At 52.4% G+C, this 13234-nt stretch overlaps 2 protein-coding genes across 3 annotated transcripts in view; both read left to right on the forward strand.

Moving 5' to 3' along the window:
* CSPG4 (chondroitin sulfate proteoglycan 4) overlaps positions 1 to 5306 on the forward strand; it is a 79869-nt gene extending 74563 nt beyond the window's left edge. The window contains exon 10 of the mRNA XM_054042727.1: positions 148 to 5306. Coding sequence (XP_053898702.1) covers positions 148 to 2102 — 1955 coding nt within the window. The 3' untranslated portion in view covers positions 2103 to 5306. The remainder of the gene's footprint in view (positions 1 to 147) is intronic.
* Positions 5307 to 10882: 5576 nt separating this feature from the next.
* Positions 10883 to 13019, forward strand: LOC128844762 (zinc finger and SCAN domain-containing protein 20-like). 2 transcript variants are annotated; one of them, XM_054042730.1, is made up of 2 exons: positions 10883 to 11434; positions 11618 to 13019. In XM_054042730.1, the coding sequence occupies exons 1-2, from the start codon at positions 11050 to 11052 to the stop codon at positions 11659 to 11661; spliced, it is 429 nt and encodes a 142-aa protein (XP_053898705.1). In that variant the 5' UTR covers positions 10883 to 11049; the 3' UTR covers positions 11662 to 13019. The 2 variants fall into 2 exon arrangements, with proteins under 2 accessions (XP_053898705.1, XP_053898704.1); XM_054042729.1 differs by having other exon boundaries at positions 12143 to 13019.
* Positions 13020 to 13234: the final 215 nt, after the last annotated feature.

Here is a 13234-nt window from a genome sequence, read left to right on the forward strand (position 1 = left end):
TCCTCCATAGCATTCTCTGTTTTAGCTCCACTGTCTCTCTCTCCCAGCCCTTCCTCTCCTCCCCACCACTTCACCTTTTCTGGTTCCTCCTGGCTGAGTGCTGTTGTCATCAAGACAGTCACTGGATAGTGTTCTCCTTTCTTCCAGGCCTCAGGATCCTGGAAGCTCAAAGAGCGCAAATTGACACCTCAGTGCTGGATGCTTCCAACCTGTTGACCAAAGTTCCGGAGTCCAAGCGGGCATCCTATGATGTAGTGTTCCGAGTTACGAAGCTGCCCACCCATGGGCACCTTTCGCTTGCGGACGTATCCATCAGCAAAGAGTATCCCTACTTCCTGCAGTCCGATGTGGTCATGGGTAACCTGCAATACGCTCACCGTGGGTCTGGGACCCGCGAAGATAATTTCAGATTTGAGGCTTGGCTGCAGCCTAGGGCTATGAAGTTTACTCGGCCTCCACAGGAAGAAAGGGGATTGGTCATTTCTGAAGCATTCAACATAACAGTGAGCGAGATCAATGAGAAACCACCTCGCCTCGCAAAGCAAGGCCATGCTCTGCAGGTTCTCCAAGGCTCCGCGGCGGTGCTCTCCCAGGATCATTTGGATGTTATAGATCCTGACAGTTCCCCTGAAGAGGTTGAATACAAAATCCTCAAGGGGCCATCCAATGGCTTCCTGGCCAACACACACAACAAACAGGTGCCTATCAGTCAGTTCACCCAAGCAGACATCAATGACGGGCACCTAATATTCATCACCAATGGGAGTGGTTCTCCTGGGTCCTTAGAGTTCAGCATCTCCGATGGGCATAATCCACCCATCTTCACTTCTCTGGAGATTGAGGTTCTGCCTGAAGTAACCACAGTAATGAGCCATATACCCCTGGAAATACCCCAAGGCCTAAACATTGCTTCGCTGTCCCGAGAGCACCTCCTGGCGGCATCACACCCAGGGGAACAAGAAGTCCATTACACAATCACCAGGGATCCAAAATTTGGCCAGTTGAGGGTCAATCAAAGTCCAGTAAGAAGCTTTTCCCAGAAGCAAGTGGACAATGGTGAAGTGACTTTTACTTTCACAGATTTCACCTCTGCCAAAGATGAATTCCAGTTCCTCTCAACGTCCAAAGGAGCAAACACATCGGGGGGAGTGAATGTGACAGTCAAGGCCTTGGTCAGGACATGGCAGGGGATTCGGTGGCCGAGGGGAACCACCACCCTTCTGGACACCAGGGTCCTTGATGCCAGTGAGCTGGCCAACAAGACAAAGAGCATCCCAGCTTTTACAATCCTCAGAGCCCCCCAGGGCAGCCATTTTGTGAAAATCTCAGGAGACAAAGAGAGTCAGCATGCGCCCATAGATACCTTCACCCAGCACGACCTCGAGCAGGGGCTGGTCGGGCTGCAAGTTCTGGAAATGGAAGATGCTGGCCACCACTTGTTGAATGACAGCTTTCTGTTCAAGCTGGCAGCTCATGGGGTGCCACCTGCCTTGGAATTTCTGGGGTATAGTACAGAGCCGTACAACTCCTCCATGCCATACGGAACCCCGCTGCTCAGAGCCCCCTACCTCCCGGAGACGAGTGACAGGCAAACACCCCAAGAGGTGAGCCCCTCCTCACAAACACTGGCCACCCAACCCCAAGGCTCCGACCAGCTGAGCCACAACACCAGCAAGCATGACATGCTTCCAACAGCCTGGGGGGGCCACGAAGCTACCACAAGCCCCTCTCCCTTGGAGGGGGGCACATTCCTCAGCTTCATTGAAGCCAACATGTTCAGTGTGATCATCCCAATCTGCCTGATCATCCTCCTCCTGGCATTAATCCTTCTCCTGATCTTTTATCTCCACAAACGCAACAAGACCGGGAAGCACAACGTCCAGGGGACAACTTCCAAACCCAAGAATGGGGCAGTGGTCGACCAGGAAACCTTCCGCAAGACTGACCCGAACCAAGCCATTCCTTTAACGACTGTGAACTCTCTGGAGGCCAAAGGATCGGGGCCCACGGGCAAAGGGCCAGGAGGGCAGCAGGACCCCGAGCTACTTCAGTACTGCAGGACATCCAACCCCGCCTTAAAAAATAACCAGTACTGGGTCTGAACGCTGGGCCGAGAGTCTAAAAGGCAAGACTGTCTCCAAGCAGGGCTCCTCGGCCTCCTGGATTGTTATGGAGTCATCCTGCCTCTTCCTCCTCCTCCTTCCTGACCAGCAGGAGGCAATCCCATTGACACAAGAGGACTCCTGGGGATGCAGGGTCCCCAAGATGGTTCCAGAGTCTCACTGATATGACAGCAGGGAATCTCCCTGAAGGGAATAAATATCTTGACATCCCAGGTCTCCCAGTTGTTTGGGTGGGATGGGAGGGGGGAAGGAAAGGACAGCTGAAAGCCAGATAACTCCTGTGGGTGACTTAACAGTGCAGTGTAATAGGCCGGGGGGCAGGGGAAGGTTGTGGGAATACAGTGTGCCCCCAGTGAATCCTTTCCAGGCAGATATTTGGCCACCTCAATAGCTCATCTGCACTGGGAAAGAGTTACAGATACCAATAAATCATAGGACAGGTAGGTCCCGGCTGGCCCATCTCGCTCAGCCCAAGCACAGGAGTGTTTGCACTTAACCATTTCAGTGAGGCTGGTCAGGGCCGCCCGGGGGGGAGCAAGTGGAGCAATTGGCCCCAGGCTCCCCAGGGGCCCCGCGAGCCCTGGCTGAGAATCCCTTTCCTGGCTAGAGGCGCCTTTTTACTTACCCGGCGGCGGTCCAGGTCTTCGGCGGCATTTCGGCAGCGGGTCCTTCAGTGTTGCTGAAGACACGGAGCGACTGAAGGACCCGCCGCTGCCACAGACTTGGAGCGCCGCCTGGTGAGTATGTCCGCTCCCCCGCTTTGCCCCAGGTCCCCTGAATCCTCTGGGCGGCCCTGAGGCTGGTGGGAGGTGAGCTTTCCACCAGGGTGTTTTTCAAGCTCTGGCACAAAAGGCAAGATTAAGAGCAATTTGCATTCAGTCAGGGTGATCACAGAGCCCTTCAAATTCCCCAGGGCTAGGTGGGCTGAGGCACTGGCCCTTACGATCAGAAAATCTCCATTGCCGAAGCCAAGGGAATTTAAATTGTCCCCACCCATTCAGAAAAGCAATCTCTTTTTCTTTGAATATTTGTCATGTGTTGCATCAGATGGATTGAACAGTCATTTACCATATTGCACAACAGGTAGAAGGAATGTAACAGATTACAAAACTGGAGCATGTTTGCAGTGATTAGGGTCTATCAGGATGCCACTATCTGGGACGTCTGTTGGTGTGTGGAATATATTTTATGAAACAGATAACAAACAGACGGGATCCGATCCTCAGCTGGTGTAACTCAGCAGAGCTCCACTGATTTTCACCAGCTGAGGATCTGGTCCTGTGCTATATCGAACCTGATTCTGCTCTCCCTTATGTCAGTGTAAATCAGGAGTAACCCCACAGAAGTCAAAGGAGATACATGTGAGAGAAGAATTAGAACCGTTATAAGGACACTCCAGCAGAAGTACCCACAACAGGTGGATCATATGATCATATTGTTCTAAACAAATATTCTGATATTCTCCAGAGGGGATGCCCTCCAGACCTGTTCTCAGCCCTGCTAGTTCTAGAACAACATTTGGAAAGAATGGGTGAAATCCTGGGTCTTGCTCAGTTTCTACTCAGTAGAATTCCCATTGACATCAATGGAAATTAACCTGAGTAAAGACAGAAGAAAAACTAAGTTATGAGCTCAGGCTCTGACCCAATAATAGTCCTTTGTATTGCTACAGCTGAGAATCTCATCTCTCATTGAGATTGGTGTAACTCCACTAAAGCGAATGTACACCATTCTAACTCACAGTAGAACTTGGCCTTCATTTAAATTTACTTTTATTGTTCCTTCCAAATCGACTGTTTGGTCCTGGAACCCCAGGGGTGTTCCTGTTATATTATATCTAGTGTCAATGCAAAGATGAGACATGTTTATTTTGCTGATGCTGAAGTTTACTGTTTACGTACGGGGACGAATTTTTAGAACTGTGGGTGCTAAATTGCACGTCGGACTCCAGATCCTAAACGCGCGTGTGTGTGTGTGTGTGTGTGTGTGTGTGTGTAAACCCTGCTTTGTGTGCACAGCTACCCTTGTGCACAGGCAAATCAGAGCATGCATACATTACTATTTGCATGCTTAGAAATGCCTGCGCAGTGTAGCATGCACGCTTTTGAAAATCTGGCTTCAGGGTTTCTATAATAACAAATACTTTATCTCTGAGACTGCTCTTGTGCCGTAGGACATGAAGGGCTGTAACGAACTGCAATGGAGTTGAGGGCTAGGTTTCATTCCAGCAGGAGGAAGAGGGAGGCAATGACTCATTTCAAGTTCTCTTCCTCCTCGTTTGCAGTGACGATGCATGCTCCCTGCATGACACTAGAAACTTAGCACTCAAGAAAGTAAGACTGACAGCACTGACCGGAGCAGGGTAGCGCAGGCTTCTCATACACAGCTCTGCCAATCCAAATACCTTTGTTATTCCAGTTCTGGCCAGGTCTGCATGTATTTTGCCAATGCATCTCATTTCTGTCCTGCAGCAACCCTGCCATTCCAATCTGACTCCAGGTGCATCTCTGCCAATATACTCCCATCCCAATGGGAGACACTCCTAGACCTCCACAGAGCTTTGCCTACACTCCCCCATCTAGATTTTTATCAGCAAGTTTGTCCATTATCAGGACCCCACAGAGCTCTGCCAATACACCTCAGCCCCGACCTGCAAAGGCCTTTTGCTGTAGGGAAGCAGTATGGCCTAGTGAAGAGTGCACTGGACTGGGACTCAGGAGACCTGGGTTCTATTTCTGGCTTGTAGGGACGGCTCCAGCGTTTTTGCCGCCCCAAGCGTCAGGAAAAAAACACAAAACAAAAAAAGGCGCGATCGGCGGCACTTCGGCGGCAGCTCTACCGCCGCCGCTTCATTCTTCGGCGGCAATTCAGCGGCAGGTCCTTCCCTCCGAGAGGGACTGAGGGACTGTAGCGGGGTGGACACCCACTTCTGCCTAGAAGGCTTGAAAGCAGCCCTGGAGAGGGCTGCAGCTCTAAAAGCTGGGCTGATTGGGGAAGTGGCTGCAGCTGGGCCACACCCCAATCAGGCCACAGCTGGTCTGTATAAAAAGGCTGGGAGCCAGGAGCTCAGCAGTCTCTCTCTGCATTCAGAGAGAGAAGGGCCTGGCTGCAGGCAGGGCTGGCTTTAGGAAGTGTGGGGCTCAATTCAAACATTTTTGGTGGGGCCCTGGCAGGGATGACTAAGGCTTGGTCTACACTACCCCCCCTAATTCGAACTAAGGTACGCAACTTCAGCTACGTGAATAACGTAGCTGAAGTCGAAGTACCTTAGTTCGAACTTACCTTGGTCCACACGCGGCAGGCAGGCTCCCCCGTCGACTCCGCGGTACTCCTCTCGCCGAGCTGGAGTACCGCAGTCGACGGCAAGCACTTCCGGGTTCGACTTATCGCGTCCAGACTAGACGCGATAAGTCGAACCCAGAACTTCGATTTCCAGCCGTCGAACTAGCTGGTAAGTGTAGCCAAGGCCTAAAAAAAAAACAACATGTAAACCCCCCCCCTTCATTTCTTACATGTATTATTTACTTTCAATAACTATATAAATAATAACAAAATTATATATTATGTACATTGCTGGCTGGGGGCAGGGCAGGGGCTGACTGGAGGTAGGGTCTGGCTGGAGGCAGGGCAGGGGGTGCGGGGCTGGCTGCAGACGGGCTGACTGCAGGCAGGGCAGGGGGTGCGGGGCTGGAAGCAGGGCAGGGGTTGCAGCAGGGGCTGTCTGCGGGCAGGGCAGGCGGTGCGGGGCTGGAGGCAGGGCAGGGGGTGTGGGGCAGGAGGCACGGCAGGGGTTGCAGCAGGGGCTGGCGGCAGGCAGGGGCTGGCTGTGTGCAAGGCAGGGGGTGCGGGCTGCGGGGCTGGTTCAGCAGGGGGTGCAGCAGGGGCTGGCTGCGGGCAGGGCAGGGGCTGCCCTGCTTCTACCGCCCTGGCCCTTTAAATAGCCGCCGGAGCCCCCCACTACTCCAGGGCTCTGGGGGCTATTTAAAGGGCCCGGGGCTCCCCTGTTTCTACTGCCCCGGCCCTTTAAATAGCTGAGGGAGCCCTGGGGAAGCAGTGGGGCTCCAGCAACTATTTAAAGGGCCGGGGCAGTAGAAGCAACGGGAGCCCCGGACTTTTTAAATAGCCCCCAGAGCCCCGCAGCCCTACCCCAGGGCTTCAGCAGTGGGGCTCTGGTGGCAATTTAAAAGGCCTGGGGCTCCAGCCCCTGCTGGGAGCACCAGGCCCTTTAAATTGCCCCGTGGGGAAGCCAGGCCGCCCCGGTACGGCGTACCGGCGGCGGCAAGGCCAAGGGGCCTGATTCAGGGGAATTGGCTGAATTGGCCTAAAGCCGGCCCTGGCTGAAGGGAGCTAGAGACAGAGTACCTGAGTGGAGCTGGGCTGGGGACTGGCTGAGGAGCTGGGGAGCTCTAGCCTGGAAAGCCCCAGGCTGCGGCCTAGCAGAAGGCCAAGAGGTCCTGGGGGTTGCAGAGGGCAGCCCAGGGGTAGGCCAAGGCAGCAGGTCCAAACCCAACCTTGCCAGTGATGAGTAGGCTGATACTGCAGTCTGCCCCAGGGCGTGGGGCTAGACGATGACTGGCAGTAGCCTTATACTGAGACGAGGTGGGAATAGTGGGTGGGGGTTCCCTGGGGAGGGGAGACTCTAAGACTGAGGGGTTACTGCCAGGGGGCAGCACCCCGAGAAAAGGGGCACCGGGGTCCTGGGAGGGACACGGGGGCCAAGCAGTGGCAAGGCGGATCACCAGCCTGCAGAGGGCGCTCCGGAGCTGGAATGAGCTAATTCCCGGAAGTCACCAGAAGGAGGCGCCGCAGGGGTGAGTCTGCTCCTCTACAGGAACCCACTGCCAAATTGCCGCCGAAGAGCCGGACATGCCGCCCCTTTCCATTGGCCACCCCAAGCACCTGCTTGCTGCGCTGGTGCCTGGAGCCGGCCCTGCTGGCTTGGCCATTGTCTTGTGGGTGACCTTGGGCAACTCACTTCCCCAATCTGTGCCTCAGTTTTCCCAGCTGTAAAAATTACAATACTGGTGCTTACCTCTTTTGTAAAGCGGTTTGAAATCTACTGATGAAAAGAGCTAGGTATTACTATTCCAGCAATGTCACAGCTAGCGTCAGAAGGCTCCCTCATCCTGTTCACGTCCACCCAAGAAAAGCAATGCAAATTCTCCCCCTCCTCCCACATTAGCCCCAGATTGGAATTTTGTACCTCACCTGTCTAATAACAAAGGAATCCCTGAGTCAGAGACAGAGCCTTTGGGTGGGATGAGACATGTGAATAGTTCAAATAGCAGCAACGTTGTTTAAAGCTACCTTAACATGTTTGGTTTTGTATTTTCCTTTCTATACATTTTGCTTCACAACAGTGAATTGGATAATTTATAATAAAGTAACCAATTTTGTAATGAATATTGAAATAAACAAATTATTTTTAAAGCACATAGTCATCTGGAGACTTCCCTGTAGAAGGAAATATCGAGCCACAGGACACATCAGATCTACTGTAACCTGAGTCCAACATATACCAGGCCAGATTCTGCTGCCAATTACAGTGAGATGTAAATCCAGTACAAGTCCACTGTCTTCACTCAGGTTACTCTGGATTTACGCCAGTGAATATGAGGGCAGAATTTAGCTCAGCGTATGTCCCTGCACTGCCAACTCTGCACTCCTAGCAGCGCATGCACACCGATGCCCTTGCTACACTGTCTCTCACCAGGGTGAGTCTTCCAGTATTTTTCCAGCATGGCTGATCTTATTCCACCTTAGAGGTGTCATTTACACAGGAAGGCCAGGTGCTCAGCTACTGTCAAACATCCGGAGCTAACGTTCCATTGGAAGGAAGAGCAGGATTTTATTTAGCCTGGAAACCATAGAATCATAGGACTGGAAGGGACCTTGAGAGGTCATCTAGTCGAGTCCCCTGCCTCATGGCAGGACTAAGTAACCATCTTGTTACATGCATTGTTCCTGTGCTCTGATTATAAAGGGTAAGTAAAGGACTACAGTCAAAGGAGAAAGACTTGCTAGACAGGACTGTCAGTAGTCTCTAGTTTCTCCAGCACAATGTTGCTTCCTCTCAGCTGGCCACACCAGCCTCACCCCATGACATGCTACGTAATTGTCATGCATCATATACACTCTACCAATGCGGGGCTTTGGAACAGATCCATAGGCCAGTTATATTGAAATCCAGAGCCTAGCAGCGGAGGGTGGGTTTAATTTCATCACTTAAATACGAACAACAGGAACACTTAGCCTGGTTCTCCTTGCCCTTACTCCACTCAGACCCTGGTCTAACTCTCCTGACCTCAATGGAATCAATCCTTATTTACACGGGTAAAAGTGAAAGGAGAATTATGCCCCACGTCAAGAAATTTAGGTCCAAAATCTCAATCTCCTCCAGCTTCTGCATATTTATATTCTATCCATGACAGCCTTCCGTCACCTAGCCTCAAAGCAACAGGCAGTGGGGTCAGACTGTCTCCTGTGCCGAACTCTGCTTGGGACAGGGGTGGAGGAGGGGCAGTCAGGTAGCCAGTAAACCTGCCCCATGTCTGGTATGACTCTGAGCAGTTTAAGGGCTGCTCTAACTTACACCAGCTGGTTATGGTCCCCAAGCGTTCCTACACCAGGGTGTGGGAGAAGCAGTGGGCATAGAAGCCAGTTACACCACTGTCCACGACCTGAGAGCTCCCCTGCTCTGGAATTCTCAGATAGTTGTTTACAGCCAGATTCTGCCTGAGTGGCCAGAACAGGAGAGTCTCTGGCCCAATATCCCCACAAACCCGACCTACATTGTAGCAGTGCCTGCTGCTGTTACACAGACTGGGCAGCAGCAGTTAGCTATTACTGATCTCAGAGCAGGGCCAGACACCTGCCATGGGACAGGAGGGCATGTATTTTGTGTGCTGAACTTTCATCTCTGAAGACGCCAGTGCTCAAGCAACAGAGTTAAACATCATGTTAATTTACTATGCAGTTTCCAAAGAGGCTTTACAAACGAGAGAGTGTTTAATGGTACTCGGAATATAACATTCTCGCGCCAAAGGTAAGAAATGACCTTTTACATTTTTACTGGCAATAGAACAAGCTGATCAGAAAACTCCTGGTGCCTTTAAATAAGGACACCCTCATCACTCACCTGATGCCCAGTTGAGGAGGGAGCAACTTTGAACGGGCCTCGGAGGATTTGTTCTATCAGTGGTAGTCAGAGTCTTTTCTTTGCTGCGCACACCTCTGACATGATGCATGTCATGGGATCGTCTCTTGATTGTGAGCTGGGGCCACAGCATTCCCTGCAGAACCAGTTAAAATCAGTTAAAAATATAAAAACAAACTTCAACCTTTAAAACATATGTACAGCTGTAGTGGTATGCATGCCAGATGTGTACAGCTGTAGTGATATGCATGCCAGATGTGTTCAGCTGTACAATTTGAGTGAAGTGTGAGTGTATCACATATGCACTGTTGTATATGCCCCTGATAAGGACCTCTCTGTGCTCCAGACATGCACATCTGTCTACTGCACAGCCATGTGTATGTCACTCGGAGGGCTTGCCTTTGCTGCAGTATTAGATTGAAGTATAGCTAGGAGTTATAGCCCCTAAACTGACTCCCATCCACACACACAAATCTCTGGCTCAAGTGAGGTGGTGCTTTCAGCTCGGGCTAGGTGGCCCGTCAGGGGGTGCATAGGTTGAAGCCTGAGTGTGGCTGACGCTGGAGCTAACATGGTGGGGATGCAGCTTCTCTGGGCAGCTCCTACAAAGACGCCGGATGGCTCCAGGGTTGTTGTGCAGTGTGGCTGCTCTCCCTCGAGCGAGGCTAGCTCCAGAGCAGGCGCAAGCGTGGATAACTAACCCTGCCAGGAAGACAAGCCCAGACAGCTTCAGAACCCAGCACGGGAGCTGGGGGGATCGCTTGGAGACACAAAATCCCTGCGTACAGCTGAGACTATTTTTTCTTCTCACTGCTTTCCCTTTCTCTGCTGGGTTGCCCAGTTACTGCTGTGTTGTGGCGGAGGGCTGAGTGCAGAGCAGGAGAAACCGGTGTCCTACCTCGTGCATGACAGGACTCCTCCGCACTAAGTACATGGCCAGGACAAGAGAAAAGCAGGGGCGAGGAGACAATCTGGGAGGCAGGCACACATCAGGGAGGGAGTCCAGTGGGCCCTGCTGAGAGGGAAGAGCCATTCCCAAGCTGAGCTCAGACACAGCTCACACACTGTGGCCTTGGCTGCACTTGCGAGTTACAGCGCTGTAAAGGTTCCCCCAGCGCTGTAACTCACTCCCCGTCCACACTGGCAAGGCTAGGGTTACCATCCGTTGGGGTTTCCCCGGACACGTCCGGCTTTTTCAGTGTTAAATGGCCGTCTGGGGGGGATTTCTAATCAAGCAGAGTGTCCTCAAGTGGAGTGTCCTCTTTTTTAAATGTTTGAATATGGTAACCCTAGGCAAGGCATTTGCAGCGCTGTATCTCCGTGGTTGCAGCGCTGCATGTACTCCACCTCTCCGATAGGAATAGCAAGTATTGCGCTGCCACTGCAGCGCTGCGGCGCCAGTGTGGCCACCCAATGCGCTGTGAATGGCCTCCAGAATTATTCAGCAATATCCCACAATGCCTGTTCTAGCCACTCTAGTCATCAGTTCAAACTCTACTGCCCTGGCCTCAGGTAACCAACCATGTGACCAACCCTTTACATTCCCCAGGAATTTTAAAAATCCCCTTCCTGTTTGCTCAGCCCGGCGTGGCGTGGAATGCTATCAGCGAATCTTTCCAGGTGACCATGCCTCCATGCGCCAAGTGAGCCGCAGCATGGAGCAATGGCGAGTTGCTGGACCTCATCAGTGTTCGGGGGGAGGAAGCTGTACAGTCCCAGCTGCGCTCCAGACTTAGGAATTACGATACCTTCGGGAAGGTATCAAAGGACATGATGGAAAGGGGCCATGACTGGGACGCCCTCCAGTGCAGGATTAAAGTGAAGGAGCTGCGGAGTGCCTACCGCAAAGCCTGCGACGCAAACGGCCGCTCGGGTGCTCCCCCCGCGACCTGCCGATTCTACAAAGAGCTGGATGTGATACTTGGGGTTAACCCCATCTCCACTCCGAGCACCACCATGGACACTTCAGAGCCAGTGTGGGGGCGGGAGGAGGAAGAGGAGGAGGAGGAGAACGGGAGTGATGGTGGTGGGCCGGATGGAGACACCCCGGAATCCCTGGAGCCATACAGCCAGGAGCTCTTCTCGAGCCAAGAGGAAGGTAGCCAGTCGCAGCGGCCAGTACTTGGTGGAGGACAAACAGACGAGCAGGTTCCCGGTAAGCGTTTTTTTTTTTTTTCGGGAAGGAATTTTTTCGGTGCGGGGTCTTTGGGAGAGGAGGGTTAGGCATGCATGCCTAGATGCGGAATAGTGCATTGATGTGGTTTATCACATCACGGTAATCGGCCTCGGTAATCTCCTCGAATGTCTCATCCAGAACGTGTGCATTGTGTTTGCGCAGGTTTATCGGGAGAGCCACCGTGGTCCTTGTCCCAGCCAGGCTAACGTGTCCGCGCCACTGTGCCGCAAGGGGCAGGGGGACCATTGCTGCACACAGGCAAGCTGCATATGGGCCAGGGCGGAAGCCGCATTGCAGTAGAAGACCTTCCCTTGCTTCCCAGGTCACCCTCAGCGGCGAGATATCGTCCAGGACGAACTCCTGTGGAAAATGTTGGGACAGTGTTCAGTGTAGGTGCCCCCTGAAGCTATTGGCTCTCCCCAAGGCACAGAAACCCAGAGGACAGTGCAGCCCTGAAACAATCAGTCCCCCTTACTCATCATTTTGAGGCTCCCATGGGATATGTGTGCTCTGTTTCAGACAGGAAAATTATGCTATTGTGTAGACCCCGTGTGTTTTCCACTCCTTAAGTGCAGGGGAAATCATTACTCTGTCTGGTATAAACAATGCTGCCTCTGTTAAATGTTGCATTTTGCCTATACTGCATCAACCTTGAGACCTCAGCCGTCGCTCTTATCGCCTACTCAGAGACTGCAAAGACTCAGGAAGAGACCACGAAAAAGCAAAGAAGACATGCTGCAAGAAGTGATGCGGCAATCTATTAAAGAGAATGAGAAAGCACAGGACTGGAGGGAAAGAGAAAGCAGGATCTGCCAGGAAAACGCAGTGCACCGGCGGCAAAGCACCGCGCACCAGCAGCAAAGCACTGATAGGCTCATAAGCATCCTGGAGCGTCAAGCAGATGCTATCCAGGAGCTGGTAGCCACACAGAAGGAGCAGTACCGCAAACGCAAATGCCACCCCTCCCTACAGCCCTTGTCCCAAAACTCTTTCCGTTGTGCCCCACTGTCACCTCCAACCCACTTTCCCCAACTTCTGTGTTCTTCACGCCACCCGCTGCCTCCAACACCAGTATCTTCGCCACCCAGCCCTGAAAACCCTTACCCTCGGCACTCAACCCTCATCACCATGCAGTATAGCTGTCCTGAAGTGCAGCACTCACTGCACAGCACACCAGACAGGACATACGCAAATCTGTGATTGTACCGTTCCCCACTCCACCCCCTTGTTTCTTTTCAATAAATAATTTTTTTTTCTTTTCAATAAATGGATTCTTTGGCTTTGAAAACATTCTTTATTATTGCATAAAGTAAAAGACTCCTTAGCCCAGGAAATAAACAGGCACTGCAAGTCTGCTTGTCTGCTAAGCAGACACTGATTCCTAAAGATTGGAACTACTGCACTTCACTCCCGTGCAGGGCACCAGATATCACTGCTGGTTTTCAGCCTCAAATTGCTCCCTCAAGGCATCCCTAATCCTTGCAGCCCCGCGCTGGGCCCCTGTAATAGCCCTGCTCTCTGGCTGTGCAAATTCAGCCTCCAGGTGTTGAACCTCAGAGGTCCATGCCTGAGTGAAGCTTTCACCCTTCCCTTCACAAATATTATGGAGGGCACAGCACGCGGATATAACCACAGGGATGCTGTTTTCGGCCAAGTCCAGCTTCCCATACAGAGATCGCCAGCGGCCCTTTAAACAGCCAAAGGCACACTCCACAGTCATTCGGCACCGGCTCAGCCTGTAGTTGAACCGTTCCTTGCTGCTGTCAAGGCTCCCTTTGT

The sequence above is a fragment of the Malaclemys terrapin genome, chromosome 10 (genome assembly GCF_027887155.1).
Source record: "Malaclemys terrapin pileata isolate rMalTer1 chromosome 10, rMalTer1.hap1, whole genome shotgun sequence".
NCBI lineage: Eukaryota > Metazoa > Chordata > Testudines > Emydidae > Malaclemys > Malaclemys terrapin.